Source organism: Cricetulus griseus, assembly GCF_003668045.3.
Source record: "Cricetulus griseus strain 17A/GY chromosome 1 unlocalized genomic scaffold, alternate assembly CriGri-PICRH-1.0 chr1_0, whole genome shotgun sequence".
Classification (NCBI taxonomy): domain Eukaryota; kingdom Metazoa; phylum Chordata; class Mammalia; order Rodentia; family Cricetidae; genus Cricetulus; species Cricetulus griseus.
The window spans coordinates 246,194,878-246,219,871 of NW_023276806.1; the positions used below are offsets into that span (position 1 = coordinate 246,194,878).

Below are 24,994 nucleotides of genomic sequence, written 5' to 3' on the forward strand. Positions count from 1 at the left end.
CCGGCCCACCCACCTTCGGTGACACGCCTCAAAAGGTAATCTTATAAGAATCATAAATCTAAACTTTTATATATGGAAACCAATCAGTCAGCTCTACTTTAAATCTTTAGGGTACATATCCACTCATTGACAGATAGGTATCTATCTGTCAACATCTTAATCACCAACCAATCCTAGCAAGAAAAGCACATTAGCTAATTATAATTGGGCAGCTTTGTTCTTGCCACCTGATCTTAATGAGTACCTCACTCAACTATGTGGCTTTTTAAAACTTCAGATTATTTTCTTGGGTTTTTCACCACTAAGCTATTGACAAAAACATCTAAATTTAAACTTAAGTTATTTTTAAAACTCTGTTACAGCTGTAACGCACTCTGAAACCTCTGAACACATCTCCCAACATTAACATTAAAAGAATTTAAGTTATGTGGGCTTCTGGTACTCAATTGTTTTTCTTAATCATGAACCTAAGCCACAGTCTATGCAGCACAGAATCATGTGATCTGGCTGGATGACACTTCCTTGGTTTATTTCCACTGTAATCTGTTCTTTTTCAGAGGCAGGGGCAACATTTTATCTACCTTTACCCATGTTAATTTTTTTCACTAAACTAATCTTTATCATAATCCCTTACTATATTAAGAACCATCAATCATTAAAATCCCATTGAAGCTGATACTATTATTGTTTAAAATCATTGCTTCAGTTAAACAGTGCAGCTTAGAAAGAAATCATCTCCATAAATCCCACAGGTAAAAATGCCCAGTAGAATGTGATATTTCCCTGAGATAATCATACTAAACTAAGGCCAGTGGAGGTCTTCTCATGCCCATTCATACCATGTAAAATACCAGAGAAAATAGCTGTGGCAAACATGCAAAGACACAGCAGTAGCAAGAGGAATTCTGGGACCACGGCTCTAGGGGCCTTACCTATATGAGATTCACCAATCAGAGATGTGCTTCCTGGTGGGTCGGGTGATCCCCTGAAGTCAATTGCCACCTGTTGGTCTGACAAGGCCACTGACATCAGAATACACGGGAAGGCATGGAAGAAAAAAGGGAATGGGGTAAATGATGAATTTATGTTTATTCTCAAAAAATGGAAAAGTATTCACATATATAAATTAATATATCCTTACATCCAAATATGTGTCCTACCCATATTTTTTAAATTAATTGGTGTTCAACTCATAATTCATATACATTAATCACAATTATTTTACTTCAGTTGCATTCCAGAAACTAAGGATCTCTATGTTAGTCATGTCTTAATATAGTGAGCTTTGAATAGATGAAATATAGTACACACACTGACTTTCATGTTATGTAACTTTGGGAAAGATACTACCTAATTTATGTAGATATTATAGATTTAAAAGAAAAATATTTGAAGCAAAGTTATTGATTATAAATATGACTTATTAAAAAGTCCACAAATATTCAGAGCACCAGGAAACAGACGAAAAACTATTTATTCAGAGTATCTGATGGGGTGGTCCTTTTTTATATGAGAATTAAGAAATGCTGCTATGGAATAGTTTCTGATGTTTATAAAGTACTTCATGAGTATCAAATATTATTGTCTTAAAAACTCACTGAGTATGTGAATATTTGATTGTATTTATATTCCAAGTATCATTTTATATAAACTTTCATAAAACTTGTAGAGTTTGGGCCAGGTGTTGGTGGAGCATGCCTTTAATCCCAGCACTCAGGAGGCAGAGGCAGGCGGATCTCTGTGGGTTCGAGGCCAGCCTGGTCTCCAGAGCAAGTGCCAGGATAGGCTCCAAAGCTACACAGAGAAACCCTGCCTCAAAACAAACCAAAAAAAAACTTGTGGAGTTTGAGTTCTTGTTACTTGAATAATTTGATTCTCCTGTACATTTTGTCACCAAAAAAAAATGATATAACCACCCAAATACTGGTAGATTTTCTTATCAATCTTCATATGTCAACATTGATTTTTGTGTCTATAAACATGTTTTATAAATCATCTAATGTGTGCCTAATGCCTTTCAGGATCCCATCCATAGCACCTATTGTCTGTGAAATGCTCTGGTTTTCACCAACAAGTGCATTTGTCTCTCAGTAAAACACAGTGAATTCAAATGTTCTGTCTTGCTGGCTCCATGGGAACAGGATTTTGTTTGGCATTTACTTTTTGGGAATGCTTTCCAAAATCATCATGCTTATCATATCACACAAGTGAGAAATTATGAATAACTTAAAAATGAAAAATATCTATTGAACTTTCAGCTGTAGTAACCATTATCATCTTTAAAAGTACCATCAATGCTTATGTTGTATCATTAATACTAAATTATACCAAATAACATATTTTATATAGCAGCATACTTTTGCTGTGAAATCTGAGTACTTTGCATTTATACTATCTATAAAGGAGTAAAATTTACAGTATAACAGTTTTAGGAGTAAGTTCATAAATCAAATGTAACTCATTTAATGTTATTATATATAGATGACAGAAAGATATATGATAGATACCTAGATAACAGAAATTAATGAAAACAGAGGCAGCAAACATGAAAAAAAGAAGGATGGGTATATTTGATGGCTTGAAGGGAGGAAAGAAAAGGGAAAATTATATAATTATACAATAATCTCAAATAATAAAAATAATTACAAAAAGTGAATAAATTTAACAGGTGTAATTAAATGCAAATGAGCACATTTTGGTCACATTATTTTTGGTTTCCCATTGTTTGATTTTATTATCCTATTCATAGGGAAATGATAATGCTCATAATTGAATATTAGAGAGAATATAGATTCTAAAATTGGAGTATATAGTTTACATTTGGGAAAAAATAGTTTTTGGAGTTGTGTCATGTTGATCGCTTTGAAAAAATCAGAATGTGATTAGTGTCACTGAGGTGAGTCTTTGATGTAGTGAAAGGCTAAGTGTATAAAAATATACTTTATCCTATGGAAATGTAATAATATCAAGTGAGAATTTCACACGTGTGTGTGTGTGTGTGTGTGTGTGTGTGTGTTATGAGTGAATACCACCCAAAGAGAGGAATAACCAAAGCCTATACACAACAAAAATTTTCTCCTTTCTTCTTCTATTAATTATAGCCATTCCCTAGAGACTGGGAGAACACTGACCAATTTGGGTAATGAGCTCCATGAGTGCATTTTATGGGCCATAGAAAGACAATAAGCAGCTTTGCTAGTCATTCTGTTCACTAGCTCAATTAGTTATGCATTTCTGTGTCTCTTTAGCCACAGTCTTCTGAATTGTGGAGCACCTCCTTTTAATACTATCCATCTTTAGGTCAGAGATTGACTACTCACTGGGCACAGGAAATGGGGGGCTCTTCATATCTGCACTTCGTTGTTATGGCCCAGCAAGGAAGAAGCCCAACCCAGTAAGTACTGATGGAGATTTTTATATTGGTAGAGACAGGGTAATTATTGATTTGTCATCATGAAACTCATGGGTAGAAGAATGCTAAAATAAAACAAACACAGTTATGAAGACTTTTGTGCTGTTGTTCTTAGTTGTGGTGAGTTTAAAGAAAACTTACTCAGAAATTCCATTGTGCCTACAATATTCCACTTCCCCCAGATGTTTAACCCACAGGAAAAGAAAATAAGATTTTTTGAACCATTTGTTAAGTAGCACAAATGTTCCTGTAAGTATAACAGAGTCACCTTAACATATTTTTTCATTGGACCTTAACTGAAGTAATAAGCTATATGCTCATTCTTCATTCCATGGGTTAAGTTTTCCAGTAGTGAAAAGTAGCCACATTTCTATGGACTTACAGGACATCAAGGATTATAATCTTTTTTTAACTACTCCAGGTATGTTAAGAAGTAATGTAATTATAGTCCTCATAACTGAGGTTGTTTTATATTGGCATTCTCCTCTCTGGTGTAGTTTTTAAAAATAAAAATTAATGAAAAATGTTTACACTGGTTTGTCTCTTTTGAAACAAGAGCTTATACCAAGGTGGGGGGGCGTATTTTCAGACCCTGTGAAGACTAAAATACTCCCTGCAGTTTTACTATGGAAAGAGATTCCATGTTTTCTACTCTATTTTCTTGGATATCTTCTCAGATTTCCAAAGAATAGAAACACTTGCACCGGCACAGACATGGCAGGAAAGTCACTCACAGATCACAGAAAGAGCAATAAGGTTACAAGTGTGTACAATTGTTTTCACCACTTTATTAACTCCATTCAGCTTTTCACATCTTATTTATCATTTTATCAGCATTAAAAATCTCAAACAGTGATACACTCTAAGTATGGACTAGATTAATACTTAAGATACTAATTAGGCTTACAGAATACACCTGATCCATCCTGATGGGGTAAGATTTTGGGAAATGCCCTTAAACATTTTGATGTATGGAGTATGTTTAGAGATAGGCATGGCAATTTATTTTTGTGAACTTTTAGATGCACTAACAATTTGAGTACTATAAGGAAGACCATTTTACATAGTTGGAATAGAAGGAACACCACAATAGAAAATTATGTTGTGTTTTAAACATTGAAACTGTCTTTCTATGTACCACAGCAGGTGCATAATCTCCACGGGTTCAGCACAGTTCTCCTCTCCCCTTTCTTTCATCTTTGCAGGAATATTTCATGGAATCAGAATAGCCCATGATTGTGTTAATATCCTGGGCATCTAGGAATTACATCTGCAGTCATCAGTTACTAAACAGGTAGAATTTTGCTTAGAGGAAAAAGGAAAAGGGGACTTTGAGGTAACAATGCAAAAAAATGGAAATATATTGTTAAGCTACATTTTCTTTCCAGTTTTCGGTTGAAAGTTTTGTAAATTCAAAAAAATGTGTTTCTATCACTTCCATTCCCTTTTATATACTCTTCAATTTCTTCACAAATACCCATATCATTCCTATTCACACTTCATGCATTTAAAACAATCTCAGTCTACTTAGTGCTGCCAATGTGTGAGTGTAGGGTAATCTATTAGAGAATCAACAGCCTAAACATTTGCTGGATTAATATGAATACCTAAATTCCCATGGATTATTTCAGTTCCCAAAAATCATCAGAGAAGCTTCTTTTACAGTTGGTAATGGTTAATACATAAAATCATGATGGGTCAAAATACAGAGAACACAAGACTGTGGGATCGTCAGGCCTAAATAAACTACATTTCTTAATAGGTTTTAGCTCATTTAAACTGTGGTCTCTATAAAGTTGGAATTTCTATAGTGGTGGAATTCTTCATTTTTCCATATTTCTCTTATTCACCACACAAGCTATCAAAGGCTTTTATTCTTACTGTTTTCACTATTGAAAATGATAAAAGTTTAGACATATTCTAATGAGCACGAGTTTTCTGAAGTAGGACTGAAATACTTATGCTATGCCTCTAATCTTAAGACAATATGTCCTCTATTGGAGTTTAGTGGAACTATTACTTACTATTAAAATGTCATTTCATGTTTTGAGATCAAAACACAATCATTATGTTGTTGCATCTCATGAATGAGAGGATATGGGCAGATATAATGACTTCTTCAATCCAGAAAACAAATGTTTATTACTACTAGTAACATTCTGTAATCATGTATTGTTCAACACCAGACAACTTCTACTAACAACGTATGTCTCACTTAGAAATCCTCACTCATGAGACATGGACAGGCACAAAAAATTTCAAAGAATTTCTTAATTAGACAAACCCTACTACCTATATGAGGACTGCCACAGGTAATATCTGTTCCTTAAACTTTTTGACCTAGGCAAAAAGTACTTGACTGAAAGACATGCAAACTTGTTTTAATGTGATTATGACACTTTACAGAAAATACATTAAATATGTGGTATTCAAATGTCTAGGCCAGCATGGACTGTAGATCAAAAGTGTGTCTTGAAAAAATAATGGGCTAAATGAAGTAAAGGGGAAGAAGTAAGGGCCAGTGAGCTTATATCACCTTCTTAGATTGAATAAAATATGTAAATTATTTAAAAATTTTCTCACTCAGCATATAATAGCATTGGACACATTCAAACAAATCATGTTAAATGGCTATCATTTCCCCCATCTTCTCAGGCTCTGCTACCTTTGCTTCCCTTGCAGATTCCCAGACAATATTTTGTTAACATTTATGTCACATGTCCTTTTGCCCACTCTCTATCCTTTTTCCTAATATATTACTTCCCCCTTTTGGTCTCCTTTCTACAAGTACAGATTTTACCTACAATTACACACACACACACACACACACACACACACACACACACACACAGACACACACACACACACACACACACACACACACACACACACACACACACACACACGGCTAAATCTACATACAAGGGAGAATTTTGACCTTGTTTTCTTTCTGAAATTGGGTTACCTGACAACATATAGTGCTTATAGATTAATTCAAATAGCTTTCTACTTTATCAGAAGGGAACAATAATACTTAATGTCTGTATTTTGAATAGTCTGTAATTTACTATGATCATAGAAATTTTAATGCTAAGAGTCTTTAGCCTTCCAATGTCTTTCCAAGTGTCTTATATTTAAAGATTTGTATAGAGGGGTAGTTGTATAAAAATGAAAATATAGTCATAGTTTCAGAGGTTAGATAATTTTAACTCAACAATATTACTGTATATTCTGATCATAGTATGAACCATTGCCTAACAGACATTTGAAGTGAAACTATCTGTATATTCTTGAAAGCCTGATTTCTGTTTATTTTTCAACTATTTTAAAGGCAACCAAGGAATATAAAAAGTCAAAACATAACATGTGATTCAGAATTCCATCTCATGAGACTCTCAGAAGATACAGACCTGCAGCCCATCCTCTTTGGACTCTTCCTGTCCATGTACCTGGTCACAGTGCTTGGGAACCTGCTCATCATTGTGGCAGTCACTAATGACCCACATCTCCATACACCTATGTACTTTTTCCTTGCCAATCTGTCCTTTGTGGACATCTGTTTTATCTCTACCACAATCCCAAAGTTGATTGTGAACATTCAGACACACAGTGATGTGATCACTTGTGTAGGCTGCCTCACACAGATGTCTCTTTTTGTAATGTTTCTTGTTATGGATGACATGCTTCTGACTGCCATGGGCTATGATCGATACGTGGCCATCTGTCACCCCCTGCATTATCCAGTCATTATGAAACCTCATCTCTGTGTTTTCTTAGTTTTGGCATCTTACTTTATTAGCTTTGTTGACTCCCAGGTGCATAATTTGATTATCTTACAGCCTACTTACTTCAATAGCATAGAAATTTCTAATTTCTTTTGTCACCCTTCTCAAGTTCTTGATATTTCCTGTTCTGACAGTTTTACCAAAAACTTAGTGACATATTTTGTTGGTGCTATATTTGGTTTTCTTCCTGTCTCAGGAATCTTTTTTTCCTACTACAAAATATTTTCCTCCATTATGAAAATCCCTTCATCAAGCAGGCAGTATAAAGTATTCTCTACCTGTGGGTCTCACCTGACTGTTGTCTGCTTATTTTATGGAACAGGCATTTGGGAGTATCTTGGTTCAGCTGTGTCACACTCTCCCAGCAATGGCATCATGGCCACATTAATGTACACTGTCATCACTCCTATGCTGAATCCCTTCATCTATAGCCTGAGGAACAGGGATGTTGTTAGTAGTCTGAAAAGAGTCTACAGGAAGAAAATTTAGTCTCAAGCATTGTATCTTAATTAGGAAAATAAGTTAGGATATATTGAAAAGTTTAATATTTAAAACTTTATTTACATCCACCCTTGTGTGTTTTTTTAGATGTTTGGAATGCTAATAAATGTTACAAATTGAATGTGTTTTTAAAAATTTATTTATAGTAACTTTAAAAGGTAAAATGCATATGTTCTCCTTATAGCCTTCACTCCTTGGAATCTTCCATGGGTTAGTTAATTTTCTTTGAAATATATTTAGCTTCGTGAAGTGTTACATATTTGACTGATTGGAGTCTAACTATTTGCAGTAGAATAATTAGATTTTCTGCAATCTAAATACCTGTCAATATTTTCCTTCATAACCATTAAAATATCTTATGAATGACAACACTTTTTCCTAATGATATTCAATAAGGAATTATATTTTCAGTTTTACAACAATCTCACCATGTTTACCAATATCTGTTACTCATTTGGAAGCACAATTAACCCAACTAATTTCTAAATCTATTTGTCTGCTGGTGGGGTCTATGCATATCATTATGTTATTTCTTCTACTTTTAGATTTTTAATTTTTTACTATATCTGAAAATTGTGAACAAATACAGGTATATGTGAAAGGGTTGATACCATACTGTACTTTTGTACACCAATCACTCAGCTATTGTGTTGAAAGCAGCAGTATTGAGGCTAAAACAATACTTCATGAATTGGGTAAATATAAAATGATTACTATAAAATCATTAACTTATGCAAAAAATCTGTATGATGGGAACTTAATCTGGATGCTTATTTGTCACTGTATATTCAGCTGTAGTTTATGTGAATATGGTTCCCTTGTGATAGTTAGAGATATGTAAAAAAAAAAAAAACAACTACACAGAGAATAGCAATTCATAGGAAACTTTAGTGAACTGTATTGACTGATGTATGCCATGTGTCATCTTTTGTATTAGTAAAACTATTGTTATATATTATTTTCACTAAAATGTCATACTATGAACCATGCAGAGGAGAAAGTTAAGAAAAGAAAATACAGTGAGAACTTTTTAAAGTATGGTTTTCCCTCAATAATTAGAGCAGGAATTGTGACACTCTGTTTTTTTATTGTGAAGGTCTATCAGTTGAATTTATTGTTGTTGAACAAACTAAAGATGCATTTTGATAGCAGGCATCTGAGCCTATCTACCAAGAAAACCAACTATCTTAGAGGTGAAGCTGATGGACTAAGGAAAGCCAGACTTAACACTGATGGAAAATACCATAAATAAATAAATAAATAAATAAATAAATAAATAAATAAATAGCCAATCACAGCTTCACATTTGATGGCACTCAGAGTGACCACAGTTATTATACCCCACACAATTGCTGTGGATTTACTGTTGCTTGTGGTCAAAGACATTATTTGAGTTATGATCAGAGATGAATTTGTCAAACAATTGATTGTAATTTCCTTATCTAACAACATTGTCTGCAGATGAATAAATGACAAGTTTGTTGATATTCTTGATCAAGTAATCCAAGAATTAAATCTGCCTGAATTCTAACATTGACTATTCAGCTTGATAAATCTACAGAAGTTGCAAACTGTTCACAGTTACTGGTTTACATGAGGTATATTAACAGTGGCAATTTAAAATGAGTTTCCATTTTGCAAAACTCTTGAAACAAAAAATTTTGACACATAATGTATTTGACACAGTTTGAAAGAGCATGAGAGTTCTTGAGGAAAGGTTTGCTGTGTTCCCACAGGTGGTGCTCTGGATATGTGAGGGTGTAGATTTGGATTTCAATGTTTGGTACTGAATGAGTAACAAAAAGTCATTAGAACTCACGGTGTGAATCATTTGAAAATAATAGTATTGAAGACATTGCCACTGAGGTATAAAAAGTAATAAAATTCATTTCAGGTCTGAGTTCTGTAGGAAAAAGTTTCCTACCAAAAATATTAAGTGTCACCTAATGGTATTAATCCTAGCTATGCATTAAATTTTTTGTGTACAAATAATTTGTGAGAGTTTATTAGTGTGAGATTTGTTCCCCAGGTTCAATTCTCAATGTCACCCTAGAACTGCAGCAGACCATCTTCCAATGGCTTCCCTTCTATGAGCCTCCAACACCAGCAAGCATTCCCCCATGAACACACCAGGACTGGAAAACAGGCAAAACACAACGAACACAATCTGTGGAAATCCAGACAGAAAACAGAAACCAGGGAAAAATTACACATGCAATGAAGAAAAATCCAGAAACAATCACCTAGACTTGTAGTCAGTACAAATCCAGGTGTGTAGATGCCAGATTAAGAATATAATCAGCAACAGCCAGGGAAATATGTCTCCACTGGAGACCAGCTATCCTACCACAGTAGGCCCTCAACATTCCAAAATAGCTGAGGCACAACAAAAGACCTTAAAACCAACTATAAGAAGATAATAAATGTCCAGAAAAAGGAACAAGAAAAAAATCCCATAAACAAATCACAGAAAATATAAACATTCAATTAGAAGAAATGAATAAATCCCTAAAAGAAATCAAGGAAAATACAAATGGAGGAAATGAATGAGTCCTTTAAATAAATTCAAGGAAAATCGAACATACAGTTGAAGAAAATGAATAAAACTGTTCAAGATAGAAGAGTTGGAAAAAATCCTGAAGGAATTCCAGAAATGAAAATTTTCAGAAAATGAGCAGGTATTACAATGGCAAGCTTCACTAGCAGAATATAATAAATGGAAGCTTCAGGACTGGAGCAACATCAGAGGTAGGCCTGAACCATCAACCCACAAGCAGCATCAGAGGGAGGCCCTGAGATTCAGGCCCAGAGCAGTGTCAGTAGGAGGCCCAAACTGTAGGCCAGAAGCAGAGGCAGAGAGAGGGCCAAGCTTTAGGCCCAGAGCAGCAGCAAAGGGAGGCTTGAGCTTCAGAGCCAGAACACAATCAGTGGGAGGGCCAAATCTCAGCCTAAATGCAATATAAGAGGGAGGCCTGAGTTTCAGGCCTGGAGCAGTGTCAGTGAAAGGGTTAAACTCTATCCCAGAAGCAGTGTCAAATGTCTGATCCTCAGCCCTGAAGTAGTGTTAGAGTGAGGCCTGAGCCTCAGGCCTGGAGCAGTGGGATGCCTGAACCACCAGCCTGGAGCAGTATCAGAGGGAGGCTTAAGCCTCAGTCCTGGGATCAGTGTCAATGGGAGGCCCAAGTCTTAGTCTCGGGGCCAGGAAGCAAGCATCAGGCAAGACAGCAGCAGTGGTTTCCAGCAGAAGCTTCCAGAAACTATGGCAAGAAGTTCCTCTCAGAAAGAGCATCTTTGTGCCAGCCAGTATACACTGCCATTTCTTAGTTGGAGATACCCCAATGCTACATGGACCACTGGCCCTGAAGCCCCACCTATACCTAGAAGAGCAATATCAGAGCCATGGCCCTGCCTCCAATGGGAGGAGCATCCACAGTAGTAGGCACACTTGCACCTAAAGAAGAGACTTGGGACCACTTCCATCAGGAGGAGCTTTCACCAGGGGCTCTGATCTGTTTGTGCCTCAAAAAGCAGTCAACAGAGCCACAGCTCCCAACTATACCAATTGGAGAAAAAGAGACCTGCAAAGCATGAGTTCCACCTGAACTGATTAGAAGAAGAGATGCATGGACAAAAAGATAAGAGCACACTCAACAATATAAGGAGCAACTTTAAAAACTAGTGGTACTACAACAGCACCTGAACATCCCAATACGGATGAAGCAGAAGAAAATGAATCAAAAAAAATTTATGAGGACAATTGAAGCCTTTAAAAAGGGAAAGACAATTAGAAAATTAAAAGACATTAACAAATCACTTAAAGAAAACCAAGGAAAAGCAATCAAACAAGTGAAGGAAATGATTCGACACTTGACATCTGAAATAGACACAGTAAAGACAATACAAACCAAAGGAATTCTGGAAATAGAAAATCCGGGTAAATGATCAGGAACCACAAATGCAAGAATAAAAAACAGAATACAAGAGTTAGAAGAGAGAATTTTAGGCACTGGAGATACAATAGAGAAAATAGATTCATCAAATAAAGAAAACTTTAAATCCAACAAAATCTTAACACAAAATATGCAGAAAAACTGGGAAACGATAAAAAGACTACATCTAAAAGTAATAGGGATAGAAGGAGAAGAAATCCAACTCAAAGGCACAGAAAATATATTCAACAAAATCATAGAAGAAAACTGTCCCAACCTAAAGAGGAACATGCCTGTGAAAATAGAAGAGGCTTACAGAACACCAAATAGACTGGACCAAAAAAAAGTCCCCTCATCACATAATAATCAAAACAATAAACTTACAGAATAAAGAAATATTATTAAGAGCTGCAAAGGAGAAAGATCAGTTAACATATAAAGGCAGATCTATTAGAATTACAACTGACTTCTCAATGAAAACCAGAAGGTCCTGGTCAGACATTATACAAACATTAAGGGACCATGGATGCCAGCCCAGACTACTTTACACAGCAAAGTTTTAAATAAAAATAGATGGAGAAAACACATTATTCCATGATAAAATCAAATTTAAGCAATACATATCCACAAATCCAGCCCTACAGAAAGAACTAGAAGGAAAATGTCAACCCATGGAAGTCACCTACATCCACAAGAACACAGGCAATAGATGAGCTTACAGCAGCAAATCTCAAAAAAGGGAATTGAACACACAATGCCATCACCACCAACAAAAAACAAAAAAAACAGGAACTAGTAATCATTGGTTATAATATCCATCAATATAAATGTTCTTGATTCACTTATAAAAAGACACGGGTTAATAGATTGGATACAAAAACAGAATCCATCCTTTTGCTGCATATAAAGAAATACCCCTCAACCTCACAGATAGACATTTCCTCAGAATGAAGGGTTGGTAAAAAATTTTCAATCAAATGGACCTACATAACAAGCTGATGTGGCTATCAAAATACCTAACAAAATAGACTTCAAACAAAAATCAATCAAAAAAAGATAAAGAAGAGAATTTCGTATTCATCACAGAAAGAATCCATCAAGAAGAAATCTCAATTCTTAACATCTATGCCCCTAACACAAGGGCTTCTGCATTTGTAAAAGAAAGATTAGTAAAGCTTAAGTCACAAATCAAGACCCACACACTAATAATGGGAGACTTCAACACCCTACTCTCATCACTGAACAGGTCTGTCAGACAGAAGCTAACAGGGCAATAAGGGAACAAACAAGTGTTTATGACTCAAATGGAATTAACACACATCTATAGAATATTCCACCCAAACACAAAAGAATGTACTTTCTTCTCCGCATCTCATGGAACCTTCTCAAAAATACTTGAGAACAAAGCATACATACTTGGTAACAAAGCAAACCTCAAAATATTTTTAACAATATGGAATAACCTCTTGTATCCTATTGGATCACCATAGCTTAAAGTTAGAATTTAATAGCAACATTAATTTCAGAAAGTCCACAAACACATGCAAATTGGACAATGATCAACTGAACCACCAATGGGTCAAGGAATAAATGAAAGACTGCCTAAAATTTAATGAAAATGACTACATAACATACCCAAAATTAGGGAACACAATGAAAGCAGTGCAGTGCGGAGAGGAAATTTCATAGCAATAAATGCCTATATAAAGAAAATGGAAAAGCTCCATACTTGTGAATTAACAAAACAACTAAAAGTACTAGAACAAAAAGAAGCAAACTCACCCAGGAGTAGTAGACAGGAAGAAATAGTCAAATTGAGAACTGAACTCAATAAAATAGAAACAAAGAAGACAATGCAAAAATTAATGAGACAAAGAGTTGGTTCTTTGAGAAATTCAACAAAACAGACAAAACATTGTCCAAATTAATCAAAGGGCAGAGAGAGATTATCCAGATTAACAAATTCAGAAACAAAAGGGGAGATAACAACAAGCATGGAGGCAATCCAGAGAATTATCTGGTGATGCTTCAAAACCCTGTACTCCACAACATTGGAAACCATTAAGGAGATGGATAGTTTTTTTAAGATAAATACCACATACCAAAAAAAAAAAAAAAAACAAGAACAGGTAAACAACTTAAATACACCTATAGCATCTAAGGAAATAGAAACAGTTAATGATAGTCTCCCAGCCAAAAAAAAGCCCAGTCCCAGATGGTTTCAGGACAGAATTCTACCAAATGTTCAAGGAAGAACTAATACCAATACTCCTCAAATTATTCCACACAAGAGAAACAGAAGGAACATTGTCAAACTTTTTTTTAACAAGTTTTTAGTTACTCCAATACCCAAGCCATACAAAGATACAATTAAAAAGAGAATTAAAGATAAATTTCCCTTATGAACATAGATGTAAAGTAGTCAATAAAATACTGGCAACCCATATCTAAGAACGTATCAGTAAATTATCCACTATGACCAAGTAGGGTTCATCCAAGCGATGCATGGATGAACCAAAATCTGAAAATCTGCCAATGTAATCCACCATATAAACAAACTGAAAGAAAAAAAAAGACACATGGTCATTTCATTAGATGCTGAAAAACCCTTCAACAAAATTCAACACCCCTTCATGATAAAGATCTTGGAGAGAATAGAGATACAAGGAACATACCTAAACATAATAAAGCCAATATACAATAACTCAACAGCCAACATCAAACTAAAAGAAGATTAACTCATAGCAATCCCACTGATATCAGGGACAAGACACGGCTGTCCACTCCCTCCATATATATTCAATATAGAACTTGAAGTTCTACATAGAGCAATAAAAAACAAAGGAGATCAAGTGGATACAAATCTGAAAAGAATAAGTCAATCTCTCACTATTTGCTGATGGTATAATATTGTACATAAGTGACCTCAAAATTGTAACTAGAGAATTCCTACAACTGATTAATACCTTCAGTAATGCAGCAGAATACAAGAATAACTCAGAAAAATAAGTAGCCCTTCTGTATACAGATGACAAAGGGGCTGAGAAGGAAATCAGAGAAAAATCACCCTTCACAATAGCCACAAATAACATAAAATATCTTGGGGTAACTCTAAGCAAAAAAGTGAAAGGCAAGAACTTTAAGTCTTTCAAGAAAGAAATTACAGAAGGAATCAGAAAATGGAAAGATTTCCCATGCTCTTGCATAGGTAGGACCAAAATAATAAAAATGGCAATTCTACTAAAAGTGATCTACAGATTCAATACAATCCCCATCAACCAAATTCCAGCACAGTTCTTCACAGACCTTGAAAGAGAAATAGCCAACTTTATATGGATAAACAAACAAACAAACAAACAAAACCAAGATAGTCAAAACAATCCTGTACAATAAAGGATCATCTGGTGGCATCACCATCCCTGACTTCAGGCTCTACAATAGAGCTATGGTAATGAAAACAGCTTGATATTGGCACAAAACAGACAGGTGGAACAATGAAATCAATCAACAGAAGACCCTGATATCAATCCACACACCTATAAACACCTAATTTTTGACAAAGAAACTAAAAAATATAAAATGGAGAAAGGAAAGCATATTGAACACACAGTGCTGGTATTACTGGCTGTCAACATGTAGAATGCAAATAGATTCATTATATATTACCATGCACAAAACTCAAGGTGAAATGGATCAATGACCTCAATATAAATCCATTCAAACTGAGCCTTATAGAAGAGAAAATAGAAAATACACTTGAACACATAGTCACAGGAGACCACTTCCTGAACAGAAAACCAGTAGCATGGACAATGAGAGCCACAATTAATAAATGGGACCTCCTGAAACTGAGAAGCTTCTGTAAAACAACAAACACAGTCAAAAAGACAAAATGGCTCCCTATACAATGGGAAATGATCTTCACCAATCCTACATCTGACAGAGGTCTGACCACCAAAATATACAAAGAACACTAGAAACTAGACATTCAACTACCAAATAATCCAATTAAAAATGTGGTACAGATTATTCTGTTTGGATAGAATTCTCAACAGAATAGTCTTAAATGGTGGAAAGACATTTAAGGAAATGCTAACATCCATAGTCATCAGGGAAATGCAAATCAAAACAACCCTGAGATTCTATCTCTCACAAATAAGAATGGCTAAGATCAAAAACACCAATGACAGCTTATTCTGGAGAGGATGTGGAGGAAGGGGAACACTTCTCCATTGCTGGTGGCTGTGCAAACTTGTACAGCTGCTGTGGAAATCAGTATGACAATTTATCAGAAAAAATCAACCTACTTCAAGACCCTGCAGTACCACTTTTGGACATACATCCAAAGAGACAAATTCATTCCACAAGGACACTTACTCAACTATGTTCATAGTAGCATTATTTGTAATAACCAGAAACTGCAAGCAACCTAGATGTCCCTCAACTGAAGAATGGATAAAGAAAATGTGGTACATTTACACAATGGAGTACTACTCAGTGGAAGAAAAACAATGAAATCCTGAAATTTGCAGGTAAATGGATGGAACTAGAAGAAACCATCCTGAGTGAGGTAACCCAGTCACAAAAAAGCAAAGTATGTACTCAGTCATATATGGATTTTAGACACAGAGTACAGGATTACCAGACTACAATCCATACAACATGAGAAGCTAGGAAACAAGGAGGATCCTAAGAGGGACATACATGGTCCCCCCAGAGATGGGGAAAGGGACAAGATCTCCCAAGCAAATTGAGCATGGGGGTAGGTGAGAGGTAGTAAGGAGAAAGAGAAGGGGAGATGAGGACAGGAGGTAGCATGAAGATTGAGTTGGAGGAAGAATAGAGGAGAGCAAGAAAAGAGATATCTTAATAGAGGTAGCCATTATATGTTTAAAGAGAAATCGGGCACTAGGAAAAAGTCCAGAGATCTATAAGGATGACACCAACTAAGAATCTAAGCAATAGTGGAGATAATATATTCCCTCTGCATTAATATTCCTTTAGGAGAATGATTACAGAATGTAATCAAGTTCTGGATCCAAATGATCCACATGTGAATAGTGTGATTTATTTTCCACCAAAGTCAATTATCTCTCAGTTTCAGCTGATAAATCTCTCAGGATATTTAAATCATTTCACCATCTAAGCTTTTGAACAAATATTCATCATGTTTTACCCCAATGGTGGGCCATAGATGTTAAATGTCTGCCTGAAATCTTTAAAAGTCATTAAGAGTCTGCAATTGATCTCTCCTAATTTGCAGTTTTTGGGATCTGATCTCTTGTAAACATATTTTATAACCTAAATAATTAAGGGAATCTCCTCTTTGTACTTATTTCTAGAATTCAATGAAAATAAATACAAAACATACCCAAATTTGTGGGACACTTTGAAATCAGTGCCGAAAGGAAAGTTCATAGCACTAAGTGCCTACATAAAGAAACTGCAGAATACCCACACTAGTGACTTAACAGCACACCTGAAAGCTCCAGACTAAACAGGGGATAGCTCACCCAGGAGGAGTAGACACTAGCAATTAACAAGATTGAGGGCCTAAATCAATGAAATAGAAACAAAGAAAACAGTAGAAAAAATCAATGAAACAATGAGTTGGTGCTTTGAGAAAATCCACAAGATATACTAGACTTTTTTTAAAATCTAAATTAACCAAAAGCAGAGAGAGAATATCCAAGTTAACAAAAATCAGAAATGAAAAGGTTGACACAACAATGGACACTGAGGAAATCCAGAGAATCATCAGATCATACTCTGAAAACCTGTACTGCACAAAATTGGAAAATTTAAAGGGAATGGACAATTTGCTAGATAGGTAACTCATACCAAAATTGAATAAAGAATAGATAAGCAACTTAAATAGACCCATAACTCCTAATGAAAGCCCTGATTCAGATGCTTTTAGTGAAGAATTCTAGCAAGAATTCTCTGAAGAGCTAATACCAATACTCCTCAAATTGTTTGACACAATAGAAACAAACCAGTCATTGCCAAACTCTTTTTAGGAGGCTACACTTACCTTGGTACCCAAACCACACATGGCATGATGAAGAAAATGAATTACAGACCAATCTCCCTCATGAACATTTATGCAAAAATACTGGCAAATCAAATCCAAGAGCACATCAGAAAATTCATCCACCATGATCAAGTAGGCTTCATTCTTGAGATGCAGGGATGGGTCAACATACAAAAATCTGTCAATGCAATCCACCATATATACAAACTGAAAAAGAAAAACCACATGATCATCTCATTAGATGCTGAAAAGGCCTTTGACAAAATCCAACAGTCCTTCATGATAAAGGTCTTGGAGAGATCAGAGATAAAACGAATATACCTAAACATAGTAAAGGCAATATACAGTGAGCCAACAGCCAACATCAAAATAATGGAGATAAACTCATTTTAGAGGAAAAAATGATTCCTCTAATATCAGGAACAAGACAAGGTTATCCAATCTCCTTATATTTATTCAATTTTGTACATAAAGTTCTAGCTAGAGCAATAAGACAACAATAGGAGATTAAGGGGATACAATTTGGAAAGGAAGAAGTTAAACTTCCACTATTATATCACATAAGTAACCTCAAAATTCAATCAAGGAACTCCTACATCTGATAAACACCTTCAGTAAAGTGGCTGTATATAAAATTGACTCAAAAAAATCAGGAGCCTGGCTATATGTACATGAAATACAGGCAGAGAAAGAAATTAGAGATACATAACCCTTTAGGATAGCCACAAATAACATCAAATATCTTGGGGTAACACTCCCAAAACAAGTGAAAGATCTGTATGGCAAGAACTTTAAGTCTTTAAAGAAAAAAATTAAAGAGGATATCAGAAAATGCTCTTGGAATGGTAGGATCAACATAGTAAAAATGGCAATCTTGTATTATTTTATGTATATGAATGTTTTACCTTCATGGTGACATGGGAGTTCAAAAACCACTGGTACTGGAGTTACAGATGGCTATAATTTTCCATGTGGTTGAGGAAATTGATGGGGAAATTGAATCTGGGCTTGTATACAAATAACAAGTGTTCGTAACTCCTAAGCATACTTACAGCCTCTTCATTTTAGTAATTAAACATATTTGGCTTATATATACTATGTTGAATCATTCTTTCATAAATTGATGGGTATATGTGCATTTCAGTTTGCAATTATGAAAATACTACATTAATTGTCCTGCTATCTTTGTGTTGTTATGTTTTTTAGTGTTTTAAGTTCAGGTGAAATTTTGGGATCACATGGTTAATTTATTTTTTTTATTTTGAAGAGAGTGCAATACACACACTATTTCAAATTTTATTTATTATTCATGAGAACTGAATGAAGATTGAAGTTTTTCTACTTCTTCAACAAATTATAGTATTAGGTATGGTCTCAGGAACAATGGCTTACTTTTGAAATAAAATAAAATTGTGTTTATGAGAGTCAATATTTAGCACAGTACTCTAGGGAGCCCCGACAATTTCTTGAAGATAGTTAAATTAATATTTCTTTAAACTCTGGGGAAGTACACTTGTTAGGTAGGATGTTAGAACATGACAATTAAAGGAACGTAATAAGAATAGACTAATTTGCTTTTAATCACAGTTAACCCTAGGGAGTTGAACTTGGCAGAACATAATTTTCTATGTGATGTGAACTTAAGATTTTAAAGACTAGAGTGATAACATAAGAGTTTATTCAATGAAGTTCTCTGAACATTCACTCCCAAATTTTAAAAATTTAATCCACTCCCACTCACTTTTAAAATTTAAACAAGCTCTTAGTATTCCCAATGCAAACATCTTGAAACTTCTAAAGAAATGATGACTGAGATCTTAGCCCTTTCCCCTTCAAAGGAGACCATGTTTGTCTCTCTTAGAGTCCTCTTTGTTGCCTAACTTCTCTAGTGGTGTGGATTGCAGGCTGGTAATCCTTTGCTCTGTCTAAAATCCATATATGAGTGAGTGCACACCATGTTTGTCTTTTTGTGACTGGGTTACCTCACTCAGGATGGTTTCTTTTAGTTCCACCCACTTGTCTGCAAATTATAAGATTCCATTGTTTTGTTTTGTTTTTGTTTTCTGCTGAGGAGTACTCCATTGTGTAACATTTTCTCTATCCATTCTTCAGTTGAGGGGCATCTAGGTTGCTTCCAGGTTCTGGCTATTACAAATAATTCTGCTATGAACATAGTTGAACATATGTCCTTGTTGTATGAATGTGCTTCTTTTGGGTATATGCCTAAGAGTGGAATTGCTATATTTTCTGGTAAACTGATTCCCATTTTCCTGAGGAATCACCATACTGATTTCCAACATAACTGAGCAAGTTGGCACGCCCACCAGCAGTGGAGGAGTGTTCCCCTTTCTCCACATCCTCTCCAGCATAAGTTATCATTGGTATTTTTTATTTTAGCCATTCTAACAGGAGAAAGATGATATCTCAGAGTTGTTTTGATTTGCATTTCCCTGATGGCTAAGGATATTGAGCACTTTCTTATGTGTCTTTCAGCCATTTCTGTATTGAGAATTGTTTATTTAGTGTCCTCTCCCATTTTGAAATCAAAATAATTTATAATTATAAACATCTTTATTTTTTCCAGTTTCTACTGTACAACTACCCTTTCCATTATATCTACACACCATTATTTGAATCTTTTTATATATTTTTATTTAGTTTAAAAACAATATTTTACCTATCAATCCCAGTTCCCTCCCTTCCTCACATGTTCCCCACTGACTCCCCCCATACCAACCCTATCCAATCCCAAAAGAGGGTGAGGCCTTCCATGGGGATCATCAAAGTCTGTTATATCACTTGGGGGAGGGTCTAGCTCCTCCTCCTTGTATCTGGGTGAAGAGCGTATCCCTCCATAGGGAATGAGCTCCAAAAGTCCCTTGTGCACTAGGAATGAACACTGGTTTCACTGTCAGAGGTTCCATACACTGCCTAGGCTTCCTAACTGGCAACCACATTCAGAGGTCTTGGTTAGGTTCAATGCTGGTTCCCTAGCTTTATGACTGTGGTCTGTGTGCTCTCACTTGGTCAGGTCCACTGCTTTCTGTTGTTTCTCCAGTATGGTCTTGACCCCTTTGCTCATCATTCTTCCCTTCCAGGAGTATGGTTCAGTACTCAGCTGTGGGTGTCTGCTTCTGCTTCCATCAGCTTCTAGATAAAGGGTCTAGAATCAATCTCACTATAAGGGAAGGGCATTTAATGTAGCCTCTAGACTATTCTTTAGATTCTTAATTGGGGTCATCCTTGTGGATCTCTGGATGACTCAGCTGTTAAAGGCTAGGCTCACAACCAATATTTGAATCTTAACTTAAAACACGCAGTAGATTTTTATTTCTTCTGCACTTGTCTGAGTTGGACATATCAATTAATGAATTGACATAAATTGATGTGGATAATTGTACTGTGTTTAAGTTCTCAGAAGAACCATGCCTGATATGAGGTGCATTATGCTGCATATCTGGTTCATCAGGAACTTGGTTTCCTGTGCTTGACTGAGATTTAGTTAGAACAGTCTCCTGCATCTCACTGTTGTTTGACTGAATGATAAACAACTTCAAAGACATCAGCAGTACTTTTCTTTCCGTCAAGTTCCTGATACCCAATTTGACTTCGTAGATTGCTCACTTAAAACTTTTCAGATCTTTTCACTTTAAGTCACCTCCACACTTTCCTTGATTCTTGTTACCTGCATTTACATGCTATGTCTAATATTTGCTATGTGAAAAATGAGTCTTAAGTGTGAAGGAATTGTGTTGAAATCAAATAAATTAATAATAACACATAATTTTCCTTATGGATTATGGAAACAATAATATATACACAAAGGAACTACAAAGTTAAAATTAAATTTGTTGATAAAATATCATAAATACCATGAGATAAAGAATCTCCAAAATGCCATTAGGTTCATTTTTTCTTGGCTATCTACTTCCATTTGTATACCAAATGATACACCACTGGACAAAAATGTTTTACTCGTGATCAATTCCAATTGGAGATGGCTTCTGGGTTATGGATGTGTGATTGTGCCCACTTCCCCTGTTGGAGCAAAGATTCTATTTGCCCCACACCCATGTAGGCCCTGTGACGCTGCCATGGTCTCAGTGAGTTCACGTGTGCATCCATCTTGCTGTATTTAAAAGGTCTTATTTCCTTGGTGTCCTTCATCTCCTCTGGCTCTTAAATTCTTTTTGCCTCCTCTTTCAAAGTATTCCCTAAGGCCTGAATGGAGTGATTTGGTGGAAAGAGAACATTAAGGGCTGACAGTTCTAAGATATCAGACTCTTTGAACACTGTCTAAATGTGAGTCTCTGTGTTCATTCCTCTTTGTTGCAAGAGGAAATTTCTCTGATGATGGCTTAGCAATGCATTGGTATATGAGTATAATAGAATACTCTTATGTGCCTGTTACGATAAATCTTTTTGCCAAAAGCCACCGAGCCCCATCGCCACGTGTATGCTTTACAAAAGCTGCCCGCCCGAGTTAGGCCCAAATAAATACAGAATGGTACCAGGAGTGGGGTGACTCCATGCCCCAAGGTTCCCAGAGAAAGAGTTAAACCTGCCACCACAGCCTGCCCTGTCGGGCCGCTGAGAGGCATTGGAGCAGCTTCCATATGCTCGCTCCATCCCGGCGCTCTCAGACATTGTACTCGTCACCTCTGAGATAATAAAGACAGATCCAGATAAAGAAAAACCTCAAAAGGTTTATACTACATTTAAAAATATATGTAGGCTTATGAGAAAAAAAGTAACAGGAGGAAATAGAATAACCGGTTGTGGTGGCCAACGCCGGTAGGATTTGCTAAAGGAAGCAGAGACAGGCGGATTTCCACAGGGAAACCCTGTCTCAGAAAAAAAAAAGGAAGTAAAAGTAGAATAGTAAAAAAGCCACCTACAGATTAAAAATACACAGAGAATCTGGATACTAAATGCCATATTGTTGTCTTTAAATTGTTTGATTGCCGAGTAAAGAATTACTGCTGCTAAAATACATTTGATTATAAATGCTGCTAAATTAATCCAACTTATACATTTTAAAAATGCTTTGACTTCAAAATTTAAGTTTAAGGACAGGCTTCTTAGAAATAAAGGTTTTGCTTGTATTTCCACAAAAAATCAAAAGCTGTTGATTCCTTCCAGACTAATATGGTTTAATCAAGCAAGACCCCCTAAAGCTGAGATGATACAGCCTTGCAGACTACAAAAACAAGGACTTGGTCAGGATTTTATGTTTTATCATGATCCCTATGGTATATAAACATCGTCCCCAATCAGCAGTTTAGAAAGAATGACGCCCATATTCCCAAATATTGTTTATAAATGTTTATTTCATTTAAATGGGGTTACTTATAATGATATAAGCACAGTCAATCTCTTTTTAAAGAAAGAAAAGGGGAATAGGATATAGGAATGAATACTTTGCATTAGTATAGATTTTCATTTATTGATACAACTGTAAGGTCACTTTTGTGATAATGTATGTCTCCTCTTGTTTAGGTATTGTGTTTATACAGATCTTTTACCTATAATAGTCAGAACTTATAATTAGGTTAGTTAGGTTTTCCAGATATATAGAGATATATTTGAGATGGATACGTATTCTTCAAACCTTTCAAAGACCTACAGAAATATGGCATTTAAATGGTTTAGGGCTTTTCTTGGCAGTAAGACAAAACTGCTCCTGGCACACCAATTACGCCAGAAAGGAGGATGGGCATCGAAGAAACTCGTTATGGAGTTTGCTTTCAACATGGCAAGATTAGCCATTTGGGCAAGAAACTGCTCTTGCCTGGACTGTTTGTTGCTGTATAAACTAGACATGCAGGACCCACAAGAAAATGACTGCTGAACTTACAAAACAAGACAGTACTGAAGGGTTCCTGTTGAAATGGAGAAGTGTGCCAGACACACTATGGCCTATGGGCTGAAGATGGATGCCCCAACGTTACAGAGGAACTTTGGGTGACTATGCAGGTAGCAAGAAGTCTCTGTCAATTCTAGAGTTCATATATTATCCTTCTGTGGTCTTTGATAGAGTTGAAGACAGATAGTAATGGTTATAGTTTTCTTCAGTTATTATAAAAGATAAGTTATCCTTTTTATTTAGACAGAAAAGAGGAGATGATGGGGGAAGTACTTTGTGTATGTTTATCTTTTTCATTGTTAAATAAAATACTGTTTGGCCAATGAGACAGCAAGTAGACGGGACTAGGAGTCAAAGAGGATTCTGGGAAATGTAGTAGAGAAATGTGATCCAGGCAGGAAGTGACATAGCAAGGAGACTCATATTTAAGCAAAGGAGAAACAGGAAGCGCCCCTTTTTCCCCTTCCTCCTCCAGCGGCAGGATGTGATCCACCGACAAGGAGGGACGCCAATAAGGCATCCGATAAGATAAGTCTTATAACATATATAGATTTATAATAGTTAAGACTGAGCTAACAGATGAGGAATCCTAGTCATTGGCCAAGCAGTATTTTATTTAACAATGAAAAAGATAAACATACACAAAAGTACTTCCCCCATCATGTGCCATTTTGTTGCTACATTTCTTTAGCAGAAGGGTAGCTTTTTAATTTCCTCTAAGTCTCTGGCCTATATGGTCTCAGGTTCACCACTCTAGTGGTAGAATAAATGGGTCTCTTGATGTAGGCCTTTCATCAAATCAGATATTGGTTTGTTAGCTCCACAAACTTCATGACATCATTGCAAGCTTAGCTTGTGTCCATGTCATCATTGTAGATCAAAAGGTTTATATACAAATCATTATTTTCCTATCTCCTTTAGTAGTCTTTAGAATACCTTGCAATAGCATTAACACTCATCAATATAGTGAACACTGTAGGTAGACACCAAGTTAACTTCTCCATGTCTGGTAAGTTGTGGAAAAGCTGTCTTCAGCAACAGGGCCTTAAGATTAACCTGGTGTATCATTCAATGGCCTTGGCAATGCTCTGTGGATTACCACTTGGTCACTTTAGGCAACCACTCATTTAGAAGTAACATGTTCATAAAACTGGAGGTTTCATTTAGTGATGAGAGATGCCAGTTGTCTGTCAATCGGCAATTACATAAGATCACTTTCATACAGGTAGCCAGGTATGTTGATGCACACTTTTAATCCCATTTATTTTAGTAAGCTTCTTCTTGATTCAGTTTTCATTTAACCCCCTCAAATGGACTTTGGTTTTAGCTGTTTTCTCTGTATATCCTCTACCTCACCTCCCTCTTTCCTTTTCTTCCCCATTTGATACTCCCATTCCAGTCCTCCCACCTGAACTACCCTTAACTAAAAATTCTTCTTCCCTTTCTAGGGATATCATCCCTCCCCCA

General features: G+C 35.8%; 1 protein-coding gene across 1 annotated transcript; it reads left to right on the plus strand.

The window, feature by feature from the left end:
• Positions 1-3,332: 3,332 nt before the first annotated feature.
• Positions 3,333-7,686, plus strand: LOC113832507 (putative gustatory receptor clone PTE01). The gene is made up of 2 exons (XM_027388921.1): positions 3,333-3,394; positions 6,744-7,686. Exons 1-2 carry the CDS (start codon positions 3,333-3,335, stop codon positions 7,684-7,686), a joined length of 1,005 nt encoding a protein of 334 aa, XP_027244722.1.
• The last annotated feature ends 17,308 nt before the right edge of the window (positions 7,687-24,994 follow it).

Coding starts and splice junctions, on each gene's coding strand:
- LOC113832507 (XM_027388921.1), top strand. CDS start 3,333: ATGGGGGGCTCTTCATATCTGCACTTCGTTGTTATGGCCCAGCAAGGA. Junction 3,395..6,743: donor CAAGGAAGAAGCCCAACCCA/GTAAGTACTGAT, acceptor ACTATTTTAAAG/GCAACCAAGGAATATAAAAA.